Source organism: Geotrypetes seraphini, chromosome 4 (assembly GCF_902459505.1).
Source record: "Geotrypetes seraphini chromosome 4, aGeoSer1.1, whole genome shotgun sequence".
In the NCBI taxonomy this organism is placed as follows: Eukaryota; Metazoa; Chordata; class Amphibia; order Gymnophiona; family Dermophiidae; genus Geotrypetes; species Geotrypetes seraphini.
The window spans coordinates 294,629,723-294,651,449 of NC_047087.1; the positions used below are offsets into that span (position 1 = coordinate 294,629,723).

At 40.6% G+C, this 21,727-nt stretch overlaps 1 protein-coding gene across 1 annotated transcript in view; it reads left to right on the forward strand.

Moving 5' to 3' along the window:
• BORCS7 (BLOC-1 related complex subunit 7) overlaps positions 1-21,727 on the forward strand; it is a 37,485-nt gene that overhangs the window by 15,292 nt on the left and 466 nt on the right. The window contains exons 3-4 of the mRNA XM_033940685.1: positions 5,079-5,122; positions 5,905-5,925. Of these exons, the coding sequence (XP_033796576.1) occupies positions 5,079-5,122; positions 5,905-5,925 (65 nt within the window). The remainder of the gene's footprint in view (positions 1-5,078; positions 5,123-5,904; positions 5,926-21,727) is intronic.

Here is a 21,727-nt window from a genome sequence, read left to right on the forward strand (position 1 = left end):
AATTCTGAGACTGTATTCTCTACTTGATCCAGTTTACCAGACTGCAGTTCATTTTTTTCCTCACAATCCTTAATTTGAATTGCAGTTTGTTGAGGTAATAAACTGGGAGCATACCTGATGAAGGCTCTCCATGACTCCCCACAACGCCTCCATGTCCACCACTGCTGGCTTAATCAAGGGTCTCAGAGGCTGAATTGGAGAGATTACTCCATTTTCTGCACTCATCGTTCCCTGAGTGCCTCCTCCTCCTACTGCCACTTGATGGTAACTCGGCAGAGATCAAACTACCTCTGGGGTCAAAGGGGATACCATCGGATGTGGTAAGAGCGGATAGCATAACTGGTTTTAAGAAAGATTTGGACAAGTTCCTGGAGGAAAAGTCCATAGTCTGTTATTGAGAAAGACCCGGGGGAAGCCACTGCTTGCCCTGCATCAGTAGCATAGAATATTGCTACTCCTTGGGATTCTAGAATCTTACTACTCTTTGGGGATTCTGTATGGGATGTTGTTACTGTTTGGGGTTCTGGAATCTTGCTTACTCTGAGATAATGGAATGTTGCTACTCCTTGGGTTTTGGCCAGGTGCCTTGATTGGCCACCGTCAGTGAATCCCCAGTTGTACAGTTTTTTAAAAATTTTGTTTACTTTTTACTTGATGCAGTTTAATTGGTTGAGTAGGCTGCCTGCTCAAAGCAGCCAAACTGCATCAACAAAAAGTAAACAAAAAAGGCTGTACGTCTGGGGATTCACTGAAGGCCCTGACAGCACTACTCTGAATTTGATTGGTTGAGCGGGCCGTTTAATCTTACCCTCTGTTTTTGTCCAATAACCAATTCCTTATCCACAACAGAACATTGTCTCCTATCCCATGTCTCTTTAATTTTCTCATGAGTCTCTCATGAGGAACTTTGAAGAAACTTTCTGAAATTCTAAATACACTATGTAAACCGGCTGTCCTTTATTCACATGTATATTCATACCATCAAAGAAATGCAGCAGATTGGTAAGCTGAGACCTCCACTGGCTAAGTCCATGCTGACTCTGTCCCATTAAACCACGTTTAATTACATGTTCTGTAATTTTTTAAATAATAGTTTCCGCTATTTTGCTCAGAACTGAAGTCAGGCTTACTAGTCTATAATTTCTCAGATCACCCCAGAACCCTTTTTAAAAATCAGTATAACATTAGCCACCCTCCAATCTTCAGGTACTGCGGATGGCGGGCTGAGGGAAGGAAAGGACAGAGAAGTGCTGGAGGTTGCAGAGAAGGGAAAGAAGTGCTGAACCTGAAGGAGGACTGGAGGGAAGTGAGAAGGACGCTGGGACCTGAAGGGGGTTAGAGGCTGGAGGTAAGGGAAAAGGATATAGTGTAAAGGGTTGTGGATTTGATATACCACTTTTCTGTGGGTACAATCAAAGTGGTTTATATATATTATATGCAGGTACTTTTTCTGTCCCTCATGGGCTCACAATCTAAGTAATGTCCTGAGGTGATGGAGGGTTCATTTGCCAATTTCTGAAGATCCTAATGTTTACTCCAATTGACATCCTATTTCCTCCTTAGTGGAGGTGGTAGCGGTGGTTCAACTGGAGAATTTTCTAGAAAAGATGCCAGTTTTGGATCCACTTCAGTATGCCTTGTGATGATGTGTGTGTGTGGTGGTGGAGCGGGGCCTTTATAAAACATGCTAGGACCTGAACGGGGTTAGGAGCTGGAGGGAAAGAAGAAAGGTGCTGGGACCTGAAGGGGGTTAGGGTCGAGAGGCTGCAGGTGAAGGAAAGAGGTGCTGGATCTGTAGGGAGGCTGTAGAGAAGGGAGAAAGGTGCTGCAACATGAAGGGAGCAAGATGCTGGGACCTGAAGGTAGTAAGGGGCTGGAGGGAAGAGAAAGAGGTGCTGGGACCTGAAGGGGGTTAGGGGCTGCAGGGAAAGGAAAGAGCTGAACCTAAGGGAGGGGGATACTGAAAGTTGGAGAGAAAGGAGAGCGGTGCTGGATTTACAGGAAGCTGGAGGGAAGGCCTGCAAAGGGGGGGACTGGGAGCTAGAAGGAAGGGAGAGAGGTGCTGTAGCAAGAGTGAGGGTTTAGAGGGAAGGGACAGAAATGCCAGGGATGGAGGAAGAGGGAGACAAATGCTTAACCTACAGTAGGAGAAAGAGCCAGATGCTGAAAGGGAGAGAAGTTGGATGGGTGACATTGAAGAGGAGAGAGACACATTTGGTGTGGGAGTGGGACACAGGGAGTTATATAGAATCAGAGGGTAGATGATGGGCTTAGGGCAGGGAAACTATATGTATACTATATGAGAGATCAACAAATTACTAATAGGAGTATATTTCAATAAAATCCCTATGGTGCATTCAAACTAATTCACTATCACTAAAACACCAGGTTTCAATAAATTATTTTGAGTACTATATGGGGATGACATATGAATACAGGGGTGCAATACTTGACACAAGGGAGGGGAATGTGGGACTAGACAGACAATGCTGGACACTGGGAGGGTGGGGTATATGGAGAGGAGACGTATTGCACATGCAGGTAAGAGAAAGGAAAAGGGGAGACAGTGCACATGAAGGGAAGAGGGAGAGCTAGATAGATTGGAGGAGGCATTAAAGTTGAAGAAAGTTGAATGTGAAAGGTCATTTTTGAAGAAACAAAGTGAGAAAAGAAATAGCAGATAAAAAGGAGGCCTGGAAACAGAGATAAGAGCACAATGATTAGAATAATAAAATCGCCAGACATTAAAGGTAGGAAAATGATTTTATTTTCAATTTAGTGACTGAATTATATTGATGTTGAGAATTTTACATCTATCGGCTTTTGCATTGTACAGGAGGACATGCATTTCTTTCTATTTCTCTAGTGTTACATGACATGCAGAGTCTGATATCTCCATGTTTTCCACGGTTCCCTGTTTTGTATTAGGTGAGAGTCATGTTCTGCATCTCCAGATGAGGTGAAGGACTCTGCTGGCAATGCGATGTTTGTGTAGGAATCTTTAACAGTCCATCTCTTGTTCCAGTTTCCAAGTAGCAGGTATATTGGTGCTCTAGGGCTGGTCTTCATAGGTGGATTAGGGCTAATATGGTTTTGTAACTTTCCTATTTAGGTTCTGACGTGCCCTTTTGCAGGATTTTGTATTATTTTTCAAAGTGTCTGGCCTGTCCGAAAATATACAATCCACAAAGCCACTGGAAGGGCTAGAAAGACCCTAGAAAGAGAGGCAATAGACAAGGCTCCCCAAAAAATGAGAAACATCCACAAAGCACACCAGGTGGAGCCAGTTCCTGGACACAGGAGTGAAAAGTTCAAATGCTTTATTTCAAATTTCAAACTACACCAACAAAACACTAGAGCCTAGACCCAACATGGGCCGTGTTTTGGCAAATTTAGCCTTCCTGAGGGGTCCTAAGAAGGTACAGTAATCAAATACACAAAAGAAAAAGAAGAAAATATAAAAATATGAACATAAAAACTTGATGATAACACATTTCAATAATACTACATAAGATACATAAAAACATAAAAAATAACACATTGCAATAATACTGTATAGGTAGCATGGAATGTTGCTACTCCTTGGGTTTTAGCCAGGTACTAGTGACCTGGATTAGCCACCGTGAGACTGGGCTACTGGACTGGACTACTGGCTTGATGGATTATTGGGTTACTGGACTGGACTGGGCTACTGGCTTGATGGACCATTGGTCTGATCCAGTAAGGCTATTCTTATGTTCTTATATATAAGATGCCTTTTTAGGAGGCGGTAGATTTTCGGCTAATTTTGTGCGCGCGCTAAAAACCCTAGCGCACCTTCGAAAAAGGAGCCCTTAATGATGATGCATTGCAATAATACTGCATAAGATACATAGAAATATGATATAATATGCATATAGCAAACCTTACATAAAAAAATGTGTAATCAATTATAATGTATACATAAAAAGCTTTAAAATTTACAATTATGTTAATTTAAATATGAAATCTTTAAATAAATAACTCTCATTTAATTTTTTGTTGGTTTTGCAATTATATAATTTCAGTTATAATGTGCTGTGAAAAACATTTTCTCCGTTTAGTGTGCCTGAGCTAAAAAATATATCTTTTATTTCTTAGATTTCCTTACACATCAGGGTGAGGGGAGGGGAAAGTATTTGGAAGAGTTTAAAAATATTTAAATATAATATTGTAATAAATAATATGATTTAATATATTAATAATTGGGAGGAGGTGGAAATGAATGTTTTCTTTAATAAAGTGTGTAATATGGTGTATTTTATGCAATCTGTTAAAGTTATTTTAATTGTAATACTCTGTCAAAGCTTGAAAATTAATAAAGAATTAAAAAAATAAAAAATTTGAGACACTGGTCTCTAGAGCAACAGAAGGTAGACTACAATTTCTAGGTTTCAATTGCTTAAGTTTGCTGTTGTCTGCCTTGTTCATTGTAACAGGAGCTGAGAATCCTAAGGACCTGATTCTAAAAATGGCACCGTAAGTTAGGCGGTAGTAATAATAATAATAATAACTTTATTTTTCTATACCATCTTAGTCAAGCAGGTGCCCTACCACCACCTAACTTAATTGCTTTAATCGGCGCAGTAATTGCGCTGTTTAAAAACAAACCCCTTTTTAAAAAATTAGGCACTTATCAGTGCCATAGGCATCAGATCATGGCTACGTCATGAAGCCTGACAGTGCTTAAGGTCAAAGTAGGCCTGGTTATGATAGGAAATAACCTTAGGTGCCTTTAGGCGTGATTCTCGGTCAAACTTATGTGCCGGTAATGTAGGCCTTTAAAACCCTGGCCTACATTAACGGCACCTACATTTGACATAAGCCATGATTTTGGTAATGGCGCCTACGTGTGATTGACATGCAGCCAGTGCCATTTTTGGAGGCGCCTGCCAATGTATTCGCCATTTCCAGAATCAGGCCCTAAGTGTAAACATAGAAGTTTCTTATACAGAGAATGTAATGCAATATATTCCAGAGGTATCATGTAATGGCACATTGGAATGTTTTTTTGATTAGCAAGGGCATTAATGTAAGAATGCAAATCTGTTTCTTTTTAGAGTCTGCGGAAAATGGCTATCATAACAACTCATCTTCAGTATCAGTAAGTGCTGCTCTTTGCCTAACAATTAAGAATTTAACTTTTCAGTTGTCATTTTTAAATTGTTGCCCTGCATTGCTCTAAACCCAGAGGCAGTAATTATGTTTTGAAAAGACACCACTTACACACATACTATACTATACAGATCTTTCAATTTTTCAACAAGGATTCAGTGTGGCTAACAAAACATTTGTACAGCATAAAATAAAGTTGGAACAATGAATACTTTTCTTTTTAGAGAGGCCTTTGGAAGTGTACCATGAGAAGAATTTGTGGTAGTTATTATATGGCTTTGGTTTTTAGCTTTTTTTTTTTTTTTTAATCTATTTTTTAAATTTATTTTAACAAATTTGTTGTATTTGGAGATTAATGTTTGGTGGTATTTAGAGATCAATGTTTTATTTATATATTTGTTTTAATTTATATATGTATATTCTGTAACCCGCATAGATTTTGTGATATGTGGGATATAAATTTTTTAATAAATAAATAAATGCACATATGTATTTGTTAAAATTTGTCTGTACTGGCTGTGATGCTGTCACTAATGGTATTGCGCACTATACATGAGCTGATCAGTTTCTGCTCTGTTTGTTGGGGCTAGTGCAGAGAAATATTTTATAATATCTTAACCAGAAAGTTTTCAGTTGATGGAAGGAGAGTATTGTTGCTTGTCCCTTCTACTGTAAATATTGAGCATTTAATAGGGAGTGCATCTTTCCTTTACAACCGTAATGATAACAGTCTTTCTTACATTGTGATTTTTTTTTCTATTGTTTGTACAGGCAAGAAGCAATTCAGAAAAAGTAAGTACAAAATTATTTGAATTAATTTCTGTTAATGTATAGGAAGTATTTGAACAGATACCAAAGTTGTTTGAAAATTTTAATGTGTGTAAATTGGAACAAACAAACCAAAACTGCAGATATGTACAACGATGTAGGCAAAATTTATTGTGACAACCAAAATATATCTTAAAACCTTTTTACCAAACAGTGAACCCAACACGGTCCGTGTTTCGGACAACCTTCATCAGGGATCCTATTAGGTACAAATGTAACATAAAATACAATATTAAAAACATATAAAACAATATTAATAATAAAATTATGGATGAAGAAACAAAAATTAATAAAAAGACAAGACGATCTTATTTGACCATAAAATAGAACATTATGTTCTAATCACCTGAGGACAAGTGTGTGTTTTAAAAGGTGACAGATCCGCATGCAATGTTAATATACTGCATGCAGAGGAAATAGCAACAAGCCGGATTTTGATGGTAAACGGTTACTATTATTAGGTTTAAATAGACTGTGAAGGAGCATAAGTTACTATAATGGTGCAAGAAAAGACATATAGAATCAAATCAAATAATAGTGAATAGATGATAGCATCAGGAGTGAGCATAATGGAAACTTAAGGAACAAATGGTGAAAGAAAATATTAAGGGATGAGAAAAACAAAAAAAAAGAAAGAAAATTAATTAAATTTATAAGATACATACCATGGTAGAAAAGGGAAAAAACATAGAAAAAAGCAGCAGAAAAGGGCTATAGCCCACCAAGTCTGCCCATTCCAAGTATTCCCTCCCCTGAATTTACTCCCTTAAAGATCCCACGTGAGTATCCCATTTTCTCTTAAAATCCGTCACGCTGCTGGCCTTTATCACCTGGAGTGGGAGTCTGTTCCAATGATCCACTACTCTTTCGGTGAAGAAGTACTTCCTGGAGTCGCCATGAAACTTCCCTCCCCTGATTTTCAGCGGATGCCCTCTGGTGGTCGAAGGTCCCATGAGCCAGAAGATATCATCTTCTGACTCGATGCGTCCCGTGATGTACTTATGCGTTTCAATCATATCTCCCCGTTCTCTTCTTCCCTCAAGTGAGTACAGCTGCAATTTTTTTAATCTTTCTTCATACGTGAGATCCTTGAGCCCCAAGACCATCCTGGTGGCCGTTCGCTGAACCGACTCGATCCTCAGCACGTCCTTTCGGTAGTGTGGTTTCCAAAACTGAACACAGTACTCCAAGTGAGGCCTCACCATGGCTCTGTACAACGGCATCATAACTTCAGGTCTCCTGCTGATGAAACCTCTGCGGATACACCCCATCCTTTGTCTTGCCCTGGAGGAAGCCTTCTCCACTTGATTGGCAACCTTCATGTCCTCACTAATGATCACCCCTAGGTCGCGTTCCGCCGTGGTCCTAACCAAGGTCTCACCATTTAGTACATAAGTTCTACGCGGGTTTCTCTTACCCAGGTGTATTATCTTGCATTTTTTAGCATTGAAGCCTAGCTGCCAAGTAGTTGACCATTGTTCCAGCAACAGTAGGTCGTGTGTCATATTATCAGGTAATAAGCTTTTGCCTACTATGTTGCAAAGTTTGGCACCTTCGGCGAACAGTGATACCCTTCCTCTAAGTCCTTGCGTCATATCTCTTATGAATAAGTTAAATAGAATCGGGCCCAGGACCGAGCCCTGTGACACTCCACTGATCACGTCCGATGCTTCGGATGGGGTACCGTTCACCACCACCTTCTGAAATCTACCGCTCAGCCAATCACCAACCCATGTAGTTAGAGTGTCTCCTAATCCTATCGATTTCAGCTTGTTCAGTAATCTTCGATGAGGGACGCGTCCAGTCCAGTGACTCTCCGGCGTCCAGTTGTCTAGTAACCCAGTCAAAAAAGCTAATCAGATTAGATTGGCAGGATCTACCCTGGGTGAACCCGTGTTGGTGTGGATCACGCAGTTTTTCTTCGTCTAGGATTGTGTCAAGATTCTGTTTGATCAGTGTTTCCATGAGTTTACACACTATAGACGCGAGACTCACTGGTCTGTAGTTTGCTGTCTCTATCCTGCAGCCCTTTTTGTGGAGTGGGATTACGTTGGCGGTTTTCCAGTCCAAGGGGACCCTTCCTGTGCTTAGGGAAAGATTGAAAAGAACAGATAATGGTTCTGCCAGGACTTCCCTTAACTCCCTGAGCATTCTGGGGTGTAGGTTATCCGGTCCCATGGCTTTGTTTACTTTGAGTCTTGATATGTCACAAAAAAATGCAGTGAAACATATAGTAGGAAAAAAACTATCATAAAACGTAAAAGAAAGAGAGATAAAGAGAAAAATATTAATATATAGAGTTAAAATCAATTATAATATGCGATCAATTAGACACACCATTTTAAATTTAAAATTCAAGTGGGTTAAATAAAAAACATGTATCATAAACATATTAAATCATCACATATAAAAAACCACATAAAAAAGATTACAGTATATCATGAATAAGCCCCATACAAGTACCATATATTACCCAATGTGATGTATGATAAGAACAAAAACATATTAAGTCATCACACATAAAAACCATAAATATATCTGCAATAGATGCATATAAAAATCCCTTATATTACCCAATATGATATATACTAAAAGCGGGAAACAAAGTTATTATCATCAAGTGGAAGACTGACCATAAATAATTAGTAAAATGGTAAATCACCTTATATGTAAAATCTCTTATTTAATAAAGAATGATAAATGAATGAAAAACTTAAAGCTTAACGGGACTAGGAATAATGAACAAATACATTAGTAAAACATGCAGCCATGGAGGGTATATATATGAAATTTCACCTCCGGAAAAAATCTTAATATTAGGAATGGCTATTTACAACCGTGGATAATTTAAACTGATTGAAAAAAATGTGGTAATGGATTGTGCTAATGGACCTTACAGACAATACTGATAAGCCTAAGGGCAAGGTATAAATACTATAGAGAAGTGGTCTTTAAAGATTAAAATTAGGCTTAATATATTAAATATCTTAACAATAAGTGATAAAACTGGATAGATGAATCAATTAAGAAATCTCAGCTAAGGGAAGGGGGAAAAAAAAGGCCATCTAGCTTGAACCAATCGTAATGCAAGTATATGCATGGTCATATTTCACTACAAACCAGACCTTACCCACCATGGAAATAAAGATTAACATATAAAAACGATGTGCTGAATTGAAATGTATAATTAGCCCAGAGGAGATAAGTTGAAAATACAAATGAAATCAAACCGGCATAGTGGAATGTGAAGTAGAAACCGAACTCAGAGATGTAAAGCAGGAGTTAACCCGGCTGCAAACAGGGCTAGCGTTAGTGAGACGAAAGAGGATTTGTAATCAATAATGTGAATGCAAACGACCAAAAAATCATGAAATAAAGTAAAATAGAGCAAGATAAGATTAAATAAATATGAAATGATGAGGTTATAACACTTACCGGATAATATGTAACGCCGAGGGTCACTAGATATTACAAAATCTCGCTAGAGTAAAAACGCTGCAGAGTGTCATGAGATATAAGTGAATAAAAAACGTAAAGGGACCTTGCAAAAATCGTAAAACAAAATGGTAAAATGTCGGGAAAAAAAACCATTAGGAAAATATGTTGATTGAAGGGCAAATGTTCCAATCAACTCAAAAGTAGGCATGTTTCTATGGCGTCAGAGTAGATAAATGAATTGATTGAAAGGCAAACAATCCAATCAGCGTGTTTATGTGACATCGGAGAAAATGAATGATTTGAATGTGTTATATGTAGAGTAAGAAAAACTATGATAAACAGCTGAGCCTGGCCTCGTATAAAAAATTTTGTATATATAATAATGAATATATGTGACATATTCTTAAAATAGAGAATATGAAAAAAGGGAAACAGATAAATGGCTGCATGAAAAATAGTTCCTAATATAGAAAAATAAAAAAAATAAATATCCTAGTAGTGATCCAAAAAGTGTATGCATGATATACATGATCATAAATAATTAGTAGATTTATATATATCATAAAATATGTATATAAACACTGAAAGGTGATAAGTCAGAATGTATTATATATGAGGTCTTATATTCAAACTGAGCAATAAACAAAGTAAAAGGTTAATAATAATATGAATATTAATGACTGTCATATGGGATAAAAGCTAGTGGAAAAAGCAGTAAGACAAAACTTAATAACACAACGGTATGCAGCACATGATATTAATACAGCAGATCATAAAAAAGGACGATAATCTATTTCTAAATTGAGACCTGCTGGTATAATAGTGTTCAGTTTGAAAATAGTCCTCTGTTCTGTGCGTAACAGGTTATTATCAATGTCACCACCTCTCCAGCTATTTTTAAAGGTTTTGAAAACCAAAAATCGTAGTTCATCAATGGTATGGGCTAGTTCTTTCCAATGTTGGACCAAGGGTGCTGTAAGAACCTCTCTTAAAATGCAACTTCTGTGTTCTATGATTCTCGTTTTGATTTTCCTCTTGGTTTTACCAATGTACAGAAGATTGCATGGACATATAATGATGTAGATGACATGTTGGGTATTACAATCGCTGCTAAAGTTTAGATTGTATGTCTTACCAGTTCGTGGGTGTTAAAAAACAGAGACTTGCAGGGAATGCTTGCATACTGAACACGATGTACATGGTTGATGTCCTGTATGGTGATGCTGAGCTGTTGGCACTGCAGGGAGTGTAGATGGAACTAGTTGGTCTCTAAGATTGCGGTTGTGTGATAAAGCAATCAGAGGTATCTTGCCCTTGAACCACTGGTGTAATTCAAGAATTTGCCAGTTAGATTTGATAATACGTTTCACTTTATCAGACAGATGTGAATGCTTGAGAACACAGGTAAAATCTGGTGCCTTGCGTGTTTTGTTTCCTGTCTGTAGAAGATCTTCGCGGTGTTGGCGCTGAGATCGTTGGTAACATTGTGAGACCTCGGTAGGAGGATAGCCTCTCTGGATAAACCTTTGAGCCATGTGTGGAACTTGTCTTTCAAATTCGTTTTGTGTGGTACACAGTCTTTTAAGTCTAAGAAATTGACTATATGGAAGGTTCTTTTTAAGAGAGTGTTGATGAAAGCTAGAATAGTGTAAATAATTGTTCTTATCTGTGGGTTTTTTGTATATGGAGGTGTGAAAACCATAGCGAGTTTTTGTAATCAAAATATCCAAAAAAGCAATGTGATGTTCGTGGTATTCCATTTTAAACTTTAAATTACAATCACATGTGTTTATCCATTCTAAAAATGCATATATATACCCTCCATGGCTGCATGTTTTACTAATGTATTTGTTCATTATTCCTAGTCCCGTTAAGCTTTAAGTTTTTCATTCATTTATCATTCTTTATTAAATAAGAGATTTTACATATAAGGTGATTTACCATTTTACTAATTATTTATAGTCAGTCTTCCACTTGATGATAATAACTTTGTTTCCCGCTTTTAGTATATATCATATTGGGTAATATAAGGGATTTTTATATGCATCTATTGCAGATATATTTATGGTTTTTATGTGTGATGACTTAATATGTTTTTGTTCTTATCATACATCACATTGGGTAATATATGGTACTTGTATGGGGCTTATTCATGATATACTGTAATTAATCTTTTTTATGTGGTTTTTTATATGTGATGATTTAATATGTTTATGATACATGTTTTTTATTTAACCCACTTGAATTTTAATTTAAAATGGTGTGTCTAATTGATCGCATGTTATAATTGATTTTAACTCTATATATTAATCTTTTTCTCTTTATCTCTCTTTCTTTTACGTTTTATGATAGTTTTTTTCCTACTATATGTTTCACTGCATTTTTTTGTGACATATGCTTTTTCCCTTTTCTACCATGGTATGTATCTTATAAATTTAATTAATTTTCTTTCTTTTTTTTGTTTTTCTCTTCCCTTAATATTTTCTTTCACCATTTGTTCCTTAAGTTTCCATTATGCTCACTCCTGATGCTATCATCTATTCACTATTATTTGATTTGATTCTATATGTCTTTTCTTGCACCATTATAGTAACTTATGTTCCTTCACAGTCTATTTAAACCTAATAATAGTAGCTGTTTATCATCAAAATCCGGCTTGTTGCTATTTCCTCTGCATGCAGTATATTAACATTGCATGCGGATCTGTTACCTTTTAAAACACACACTTGTCCTCAGGTGATTAGAACATAATGTTCTATTTTATGGCCAAATAAGATCGTCTTGTCTTTTTTATTGATTTTTGTTTCTTCATCCATAATTTTATTATTAATATTGTTTTATATGTTTTTAATATTGTATTTTATGTTACATTTGTACCTAATAGGACCCCTGATGAAGGTTGTCCGAAACACAGACCGTGTTGGGTTCCCTGTTTGGTAAAAAGGTTTTTAGATATATTTTGGTTGTCACAATAAATTTTGCCTACATCGTTGTACATATCTGCAGTTTTGGTTTATTTGTTCCTGGTTGGTTTTTTCACTGCAGACAAGGTTGGACCCCCTCTTTCCTTTTGGTTTTGTTGCAATGTGTGTAAATTGAACACATGATAGGGTGCACATTACACAAGCATTCAGTTGGCACAGCTGTGAAACTTATGAGCCATAGCTCCAGGCTTCAAGGCTTCAATGTTAGGTACTGTCTGTTCTCACTTCAATTGCCTTAAAATATCTCTGCCATTACTACCTTAATATAAATATTTTACTTCAAGTACAGGGCAGTGCATTGCATTGCAAACAGAACTTAGTATACATTTTTATAGCAGTAAATAACCTCCCAAATTCTATAAAGTTCACCTAATGCTAGACACCTACATCAGCGCACCTAGTCGATATAAGCACCAAACTGAATTGATTAATAGGCTTAATTAGTGCTAATTGGAAATTAGCTCATAATTATGTTCTAGTGCAATAGGTATGTCATTCTGGACAGTAGGGTATTTTCAAAAACGAGAGAAAACTGTGTGGAAATGAGGTTCTTGATTTAAAAGTTTTAATAACAAATGTTCTTCACAATTAAAAGCAATACAGTAAAGATAAGGTCAATCCTTATAACACACACCAAAAAGTAGTAGTGTGGACCCTTCATGGTCCGTGTTTCGGTAATGAGCAACCTTTTTCTGCGGTCCTATAAAAATATATTAATGTGTAAATATACATGAGAGAGTCATAATGATAAAGAATGTGAATGACCAGTGAGGGTGTATAGCATGGAGGATGAAAAATGATTAAGGTGAATGAATGGTGATACGGTGAAAATAGAGAGCGTGGATTATAAATCAGTCATCTTAAGTGATTAAAAAGTGATACCCAGACAGAAATGTGACTGGAACATGGCGAAATGAACATGTACTAGAGAGTAGATAAACATACCAATTGAAATAAACCACTAAATTTAGATATGCATTGAAGTATCCAAATAAGCGTGAGCTGAAATAAAAGAAAAATAATAAATGAGAAATGGACACAAATAAGATAATGACAAGTGCTGAAGCAAAAATAATGAGGTACATGGACATATACTAAGCTATTTGGACCAAATTCTATAAATGGCGTCCCGATTGTAGGCGGCTAACTGCTGCCAATCAGGACGCATATCCTATGTTGGAGGCGCCTCCAGGAGCCTAGGGAGGTGTGTAAGCCCGCCTAAGCTTGCCTAAGGCTAGGCATGGGCATGGCTTGGCCTGGAAATCATTGTAAGCAGACACGGCTACTGAGCTTATCATGGCAAGGGATCTCCCTGCTGCAATATGTTTAGCGGTTGTGGCTGCCCATCCCCCCATACATCACCGGCAGGAGAGATGCCCAGTCCCTCCTGCCTGGCACCCCTGAACCCCCCCCCCCCCCCCCCGAACAATCACGGCTGGAGGGATGTCTAATCCTGCCCAAAAGTTCACCCCCCCACCTTCAAAGGAATGGCGGCCTGCCCCTTCCCAGTGCAAGGGGCCTAAAGGCCTGATTGGCCCAGACGCTTAAAGTCCTTCCTGTAGGAGGAGCCTTAGGCACCTGGGCCAACCGGAATGTTAGACCCATCTCCCATTTCCTCCTGCCGCGATCATTTGGGGGGGTTTCATGGGTGTCGGCAGGAGAGATTGGGCATCACTCCCGCCATGATCATTCGAGGGGGGGTTCATGGGTGCCGGGAAGGAGGGACTGGGCATCTCTCCTGCCGGCGATGTACTGGGGAGGGGGGTGTCAACAGGAGGGATTGGGCATCCCTCCTGCCACCAGCGCTTCTCCTCCCTGGCATCTCTCCTCCTCTCTGTGCACCATCTTTTTCAGCACCCCCCACTGGCGGCTCAGGGCTCCATCTGGAGGGCCTCCGTGCATATGTCGACCTAATGATGCCACACGTGCACGTGGCATCATTGCATCAATGTTCGCACACTTTTGGGTACCCTCAAGCCGTGGTCACCGGTTTAGTGTGTCGAGGCTCGCAAAGTTTGCAAGACAATGCTGTAAACAAAAGAGTAGACAGGATATTGGTTAGAGAATGACACGGGGACCAATTTTTCTCCATCCCCGGGGGAACTCATTTTCTTGTCCCATCCCCATGAGTTCTTTTCCTGTCCCTACCCCTTTCCTGCAAACTCTATTCTCATCTGCACAGGCCTTAAACACTTTTAAATCATAAGTGTTCGAGGCTTGTGCGGTTAAGGCAGAGCTTACAGGAATGGGGCAGGGACAAAACTCACGGGGACAGGGCAGGGAAATTGAGTTCCTGTGGGGACAGGGACAAATTTGTCCACATGTCATTCTCTAATACTGATGCAAAAATCAGTGTAATTTTGTAAGAAAATACTAGAGCAAGAAACACACAAACTTTATGAAAGAAGTTAAATTTATAAGCTTATGTATAAGTGAAAAAAGTTAATTTGAGAAAATTAAAGCAGAAAAGTTTGTCAATGTTGTTCTAAAAACACAGATTGTGGGCAATGCCATGTAGAAAATTCAGAAAATTATAGAAAGCTCAGGCAAAAATGGATAAAATAGGATCTTTGCTACTTCTTTCATCATTTCTCTGTTTCTTTTGTTGTTCACCTCGTATTATGCATTCCATTTGACCATCAACATTTTCCTGCTCTTTCTGCAACTCGACAATCAATTTATTTAACTCCATGTGCTCTTCCAACCAATGATTCCAGTATATTATCCCAGGACAAGCAGGCAGCATATTCCCACATATGGGTGACGTCACCGACGGAGCCCCGCAGCGGACAGCCTCGAAAGCAAACTTGCTTGAAGATCTCGAACTTTCGAGCACTGCACCGCGCCTGCGCGCGTGCCTTCCCGCCCGAACTAGGGGGCGCATCTCCTGAGAGGATCCTCAGTTCGTTTATTTCTGCGGAGACAAGAAGACACGTTCTCTTTCTCTGCAGCAATTGCCTTCTCATCACCGCGGCTGTTTCTTTCTTAAAGTCGGTCGCTGTGCTTGTTTTTTATTCCTTTCTTTTTCTTTTCATAAAATATAAAAAAAATAAAAAAAAATAATATATTGTTTTTCTTTTTTTGTTCGGCCGTCGAGCTTTGGGCCTAGGCCTAGGCTCCTTCGTTCGACACGGACTTTATTTTTTCCATGTCCCGGCCTCTTACCGGGTTTAAACGTTGTCGACAGTGTAATCGGGTGATTTCTGTCACCGATCCCCACTGCCGTTGTTTACAGTGTCTGGGTTCTTCTCATTCTCCAGAAGATTGTCATCGCTGCTTCACCCTTACTCCACGGGCCTTTCGACGGCGTTGTGCTCAATTTTTTCAACTTTTCGGCATGGAGCAATCTTCGGATCCGGCCTCGACCGTAGCGGCTGCTCCGGTCTCGAAGGCTTCGACTCCGACGACCTCGACACCTGTGGTCTCGAAGGCCTCGACCCAGACTCCGGCTGGAGTTTCGGTCTCGAAGGCCTCGACCTATTCTGCCTCGGTTGCCCCGAAGACGATGCCATCCACGAAGTCTTCTACGGGGGGTAAGTCTCCGAGTTCCCTTTCAGGTGCCATATCCAAGAAGCCACCAGAGTCCTCGACACGTCCACCTTCGAAGCGTACCTCCAAGATAAGGGAATACTCACCTTCGAGGTCGCCCTCTTCGGAGCGTACTGCTGCACCTACGAGGTCAGAATCTTCTGTCTCGGTGCCGATGCTAGAGGACATGTTGAAATCTATACTCACAACTCAGATTTCCTCCTTGGTAGCTCAATTGGTCCCGTCCTCGACCTTGCCTCGGACTGATCAGCCTGTCACTCAACCAGAGCTTCCAGTCTCCCGAGGCCGATCCCGGACACCGAAGAACATTTCTTCATCAGAGTCTTCTCCGGGCTCACCTCCTCCGAAGCATCGTTCGAAGCATTCAAGACCTGTTCCTTCTAAGCTTCGGAGGGAGTCTTCGAATTTGGATACCGAGGCTTCTTTACCTTGTTCTTCGAAGTCAAAGTCGAAGCATGGATCTCGACGAGCCTCGACTCGAAGCCCTTCTCGATCCAGAACACCGTCGAAGCCAGTCCGTCGAGACAGTCCTACACATACCTCGACTCATTCTGTAACACGTACACCTGCTACTTCTCCCTCCAGGAGTTTGAAAAGAAAGCATTCTCTTACTCCAACTCACAGTGCAGCTTCTTCGGTCACTCTGCGTCTGGAATCAGACCTTTCACCATATTCTAGAGAGGCTTCTCCATCCTACTCAGTTCAACATAACTCTCGCAGTGGTTCTCCTGAGGAAACATCTGATCCAAAATCAATTTCTTTTGCCAAATTTATCTTTGACATGGGCCAAGCTCTCAAGATAGACCTTCATTCAGACTCAAAATATACTCCTGAATACTTAGCGGATATGGAGCTTCCCCATCCTCCAAAAGAGTCACTCAGATTACCTATGACTCCTGTTCTACAGCAGACCTTCACTCGCAATATGGAAACTCCTTATTCTATCACTGCTATCCCATCCAAATTAGAATCTCGTTATAGAACGGTCCCCTGTAAAGGATATGAAAAGTCTCAACTTTCTCATCAATCTCTAGTTGTAGAATCATCATTGAAGAAAGCACATCCCTCCAAAATCTATGCTTCGGTTCCTCCTGGTCGGGAAGGCCGTACCATGGATAAGTTTGGACGTCGTTTATACCAGAACTCTATGATGGCAAATAGAGTTCTTAATTATAATTACATATTTACGTCCTACTTCAACCATTTTTTAAAGATTTTATCTTCATTTTACCCGGACATCTCTACCAATCGCCTATCAGAATTTAAAAATATCCTTAAGACTCTTTCTCAGTTGAGACTTTTCATGCTACAAGCTTCCTATGATGCCTTTGAACTCTCGTCTAGAGTGTCGGCATTTGCAGTAGCCATGCGTAGATTAGCATGGTTACGGATAGTGGACATGGATCCTAACCTTCAGGATAGATTGGCTAATCTTCCTTGTCAAGGAAATGAATTATTCGATGACTCTATTGAGGCAGCTACAAAGCGTCTTTCAGAACATGAGCGCTCTTTTGCTTCCCTCATTCGTCCAAAACCTAAACCTGTACCAACTAGAGGTTTCAAACAAACTCCACGTCGCTATCCGCAGAAAACAACTCCTGCTTTTTCTAGACCTCCTGCTCGTCGGCCTCCTCCACAACAACGACAACAAAAGTCTCAGACCCCTGCTGCCACCAAGCCTGCTCAGTCTTTTTGACAATCTCGACCTGAGCATTCAAATTTCTCTGTTTCCAAATTCTCCCCTCCCCATAGGGGGTCGCCTGTCCACATTTTATCATCAATGGGAGCTCATAACATCAGATCTCTGGGTTCTTACCATCATACGAGAGGGATACTCTCTTCGACTCCTTCAGGTGCCTCCAGATCGCCATCCAAGAGAGTGTCTTTCAAATCAGTCGCATCTTCCTCTTCTTCTTCAAGAAGCTCGAACTCTTCTTCTGCGAGCAGTGGAGGAAGTTCCTCTCTCCCAAAGGAACTCGGGATTCTACTCCCGTTATTTTCTAGTTCCCAAAAAGACGGGGGATTTGCGACCGATTTTGGATCTCAGAGCTCTCAACAAATATCTAGTCAAAGAGAAATTTCGAATGCTCACTCTGCCAACTCTATATTCCTTGATGGATCAAGGGGATTGGATGTGCTCCCTCGATCTCAAAGAGGCCTATACTCATATCCCTATTCATCCAGCATTTCGCAAGTACCTCAGATTCCAAGTAGGAAATCTTCATCTTCAGTACAGGGTTCTCCCCTTCGGACTGGCTTCTTCCCCCAGAGTTTTCACAAAATGCCTTGTGGTTGTGGCTGCAGCTCTTCGCAACCAGGGTCTCCAAGTATTTCCATACCTAGACGACTGGCTCATCAAGGCTCCCTCTCTTTCAGGGGTTATTGCAGCGACCCAACAGACTATTCTTTTTCTACAAAGTCTGGGATTTCACATCAATTTTCCCAAATCTCAGCTGACTCCTTCTCAGTCTCTCCAGTTCATAGGAGCAACTCTGGACACCATCAATCTGAGAGCATACCTCCCACAACCACGTCAGGAGGCTCTCCTTCAAATTTCCCAACAATTCTTCCAACTTTCCACTGTTCCAGCAAGGAAAATGATGGTTCTACTCGGTCACATGGCTTCTACAGTTCATGTGGTTCCTTTTGCCAGACTTCACCTTCGCATTCCTCAATGGACACTGGCATCTCAATGGCAACAATCAGTGGACCCTCCAACTCGACTAATTTCCATCACTCCTTCATTAAAGAAGTCTCTCCGTTGGTGGATGCTCTCTTTGAATCTTTCAAGAGGTTTACTGTTTTACCCTCTTCCTCATCAGAAGGTCCTCACAACCGACTCGTCAATGTACGCATGGGGAGCCCATGTGGACGGTCTTTGCACTCAAGGGCTCTGGACCCAAGCAGACCGGAAGTGTCCTATAAATCTGTTGGAACTCAGAGCGATATTCTATGCTCTCAAAGCTTTTCAGCATCTACTTCACGACATGGTGATTCTAGTACGTACCGACAATCAAGTAGCCATGTATTATGTAAACAAACAGGGAGGGACGGGATCTCATTCCCTCTGTCAAGAGGCTCTGAAATTGTGGCAGTGGGCGATTCTTCACAACATCTTCCTCAGAGCAGTTTATATTCAGGGTCAACACAACTGTTTGGCGGACAAATTGAGTCGTCTTCTACAACCTCACGAATGGACACTCAATTCTCCTACTCTTCGCCAAATTTTTGCTTGTTGGGGGACTCCGCAGATAGATCTGTTTGCGTCACCTCTCAACTTCAAACTGCCTCAATTTTGCTCCCGCATCTATACTCCTCAACGTCTCGAAGCGGATGCGTTTCTACTGGACTGGAGGAATCAGTTCCTTTATGCTTTTCCTCCGTTTCCTCTGATTCTCAAGACTCTGGTCAAGTTAAAATCAGACCATGCCACCATGATTCTGATAGCTCCTCGGTGGCCCAGGCAACCTTGGTTCTCCCTTCTACTTCAACTCAGCACCAGGGAGCCTCTACTTCTACCAATATTTCCTTCTCTACTCACACAGAATCAAGGATCTTTGCTTCATCCCAATCTACAGTCTCTACATTTGACAGCTTGGTACCTTTCTCTATAACAGACTTTTCTCAATTCTCTCCGTCTGTGCAAGATATTTTACTTGCTTCCAGAAAACCATCAACTAGACAATGTTATGGTCAAAAGTGGACAAGATTCTCTGCTTGGTGTTCTACACATAATTTACCACCCAGATCTGCTTCCTTGACATCAGTTCTGGACTATTTACTTCATTTATCACAATCTGGACTTCAGACTACATCTATCCGAGTCCACCTTAGTGCTATAGCTGCTTTTCATCAGCCTTTGGATGGAAAATCCCTTTCTGCACACCCTATGATTTCTCGTTTTATGAAAGGACTTCTCAATCTCCATCCTCCTCTTAAACCACCTCCTGTGGTTTGGGATCTCAATGTTGTTTTAGCTCAACTTATGAAATCTCCTTTTGAACCACTTGACAAAGCTCATCTCAAGTATCTCACTTGGAAAGCTGTGTTCCTGATCGCCCTCACTTCTGCTCGTCGTGTCAGTGAGTTACAAGCGCTAGTGGCTGATCCACCTTTCACAGTTTTTCACCATGACAAGGTTGTTCTCCGTACTCATCCTAAATTCTTGCCTAAAGTTGTTTCAGAATTTCATATCAATCAGTCTATTGTTTTGCCTGTATTTTTTCCAAAGCCTCATTCTCACCCAGGAGAGGCGGCTCTTCATACCTTGGACTGTAAAGGACTTCTCAATCTCCATCCTCCTCTTAAACCTTTCTACCTGCAACGCACTCAGCTTCACAGAACGTCTCCTCAACTTTTCATATCTTTTGATCCGAACAGGTTGGGTCGTCCTATATCGAAGCGTACCATCTCCAACTGGATGGCTGCTTGCATTTCTTTTTGCTATGCTCAGGCTGGTCTTCCTCTGCAAGGTCGAGTGACGGGCCACAAAGTTAGAGCTATGGCGGCATCTGTAGCTTTCCTCCGATCAACTCCTATTGAGGAAATCTGCAAGGCTGCCACTTGGTCCTCGGTTCATACTTTCACCTCTCATTATTGTCTGGATACTTTATCCAGGAGGGATGGCCATTTTGGCCAATCTGTTTTGCAAAATCTTTTTTCGTAAATTGCCAACTTCCCTCCATCCCTTTTTACTTAGCTTGGAGGTCACCCATATGTGGGAATATGCTGCCTGCTTGTCCTGGGATAAAGCACAGTTACTTACCGTAACAGTTGTTATCCAGGGACAGCAGGCAGATATTCCCACAACCCTCCCACCTCCCCTGGTTGGCTTCTTGGCTAGGTATCTGAACTGAGGATCCTCTCAGGAGATGCGCCCCCTAGTTCGGGCGGGAAGGCACGCGCGCAGGCGCGGTGCAGTGCTCGAAAGTTCGAGATCTTCAAGCAAGTTTGCTTTCGAGGCTGTCCGCTGCGGGGCTCCGTCGGTGACGTCACCCATATGTGGGAATATCTGCCTGCTGTCCCTGGATAACAACTGTTACGGTAAGTAACTGTGCTTTCTGTGTTCTTGGTATGCCCAGGTCAACACAAGCATTGACTAACATTAGAGATGGTGGAAACAAAGGAGGTGATCTGATTTGCTGGTCACGAAGAGTCCTGCAGATCCATCCACGAACATAATGCCATTAAGCGCACCCATATAAATTTTGCTTAATGGCGTCAAATGCATGGTTCTGCCGAGATACTTTACCTTGTGGTATGTTCCCACTACTGCAATTCCCTTAATAACCAATATAGTTTGGAGTTCTTATGCTTTCAGGTGGACTTCCTGGGACACCAGGCCGCACAATGGTATAAATTGATATCTGGATTTATGAATAAGAATCCAAAAACTGGTCTGAGGAACATTTGGAGCATTGAGATAAAGCATCAAATTACTGCATCTCAATGGCCACGGATTTGGTCTTGGAGGATAAGATGTACAATGTCAGCATCTATGAGACAAACTTGGTTTTTTCTGTTGCATAGAGCATTATGGACCCCTGTTCGTTTACAAGCGGAACACTTCTATTTGAAGTGTGTAAGTTACATATATAAGGAGATCTTTACAAATGAGGTTCTTTAGTTACTTGAGATATTGGGCCATCTCCTTTGTTTGTTTAGACCCACACAAGAGTTTTTGATAATCTGTAGTGTGACTTCACATTAGGCCATTTGTACCAAAACCCTTCATTTTGACTTTAAACCCATAAACATGCTTCTAACAGATCATCTGTAAATCCTTTTTATCCTCT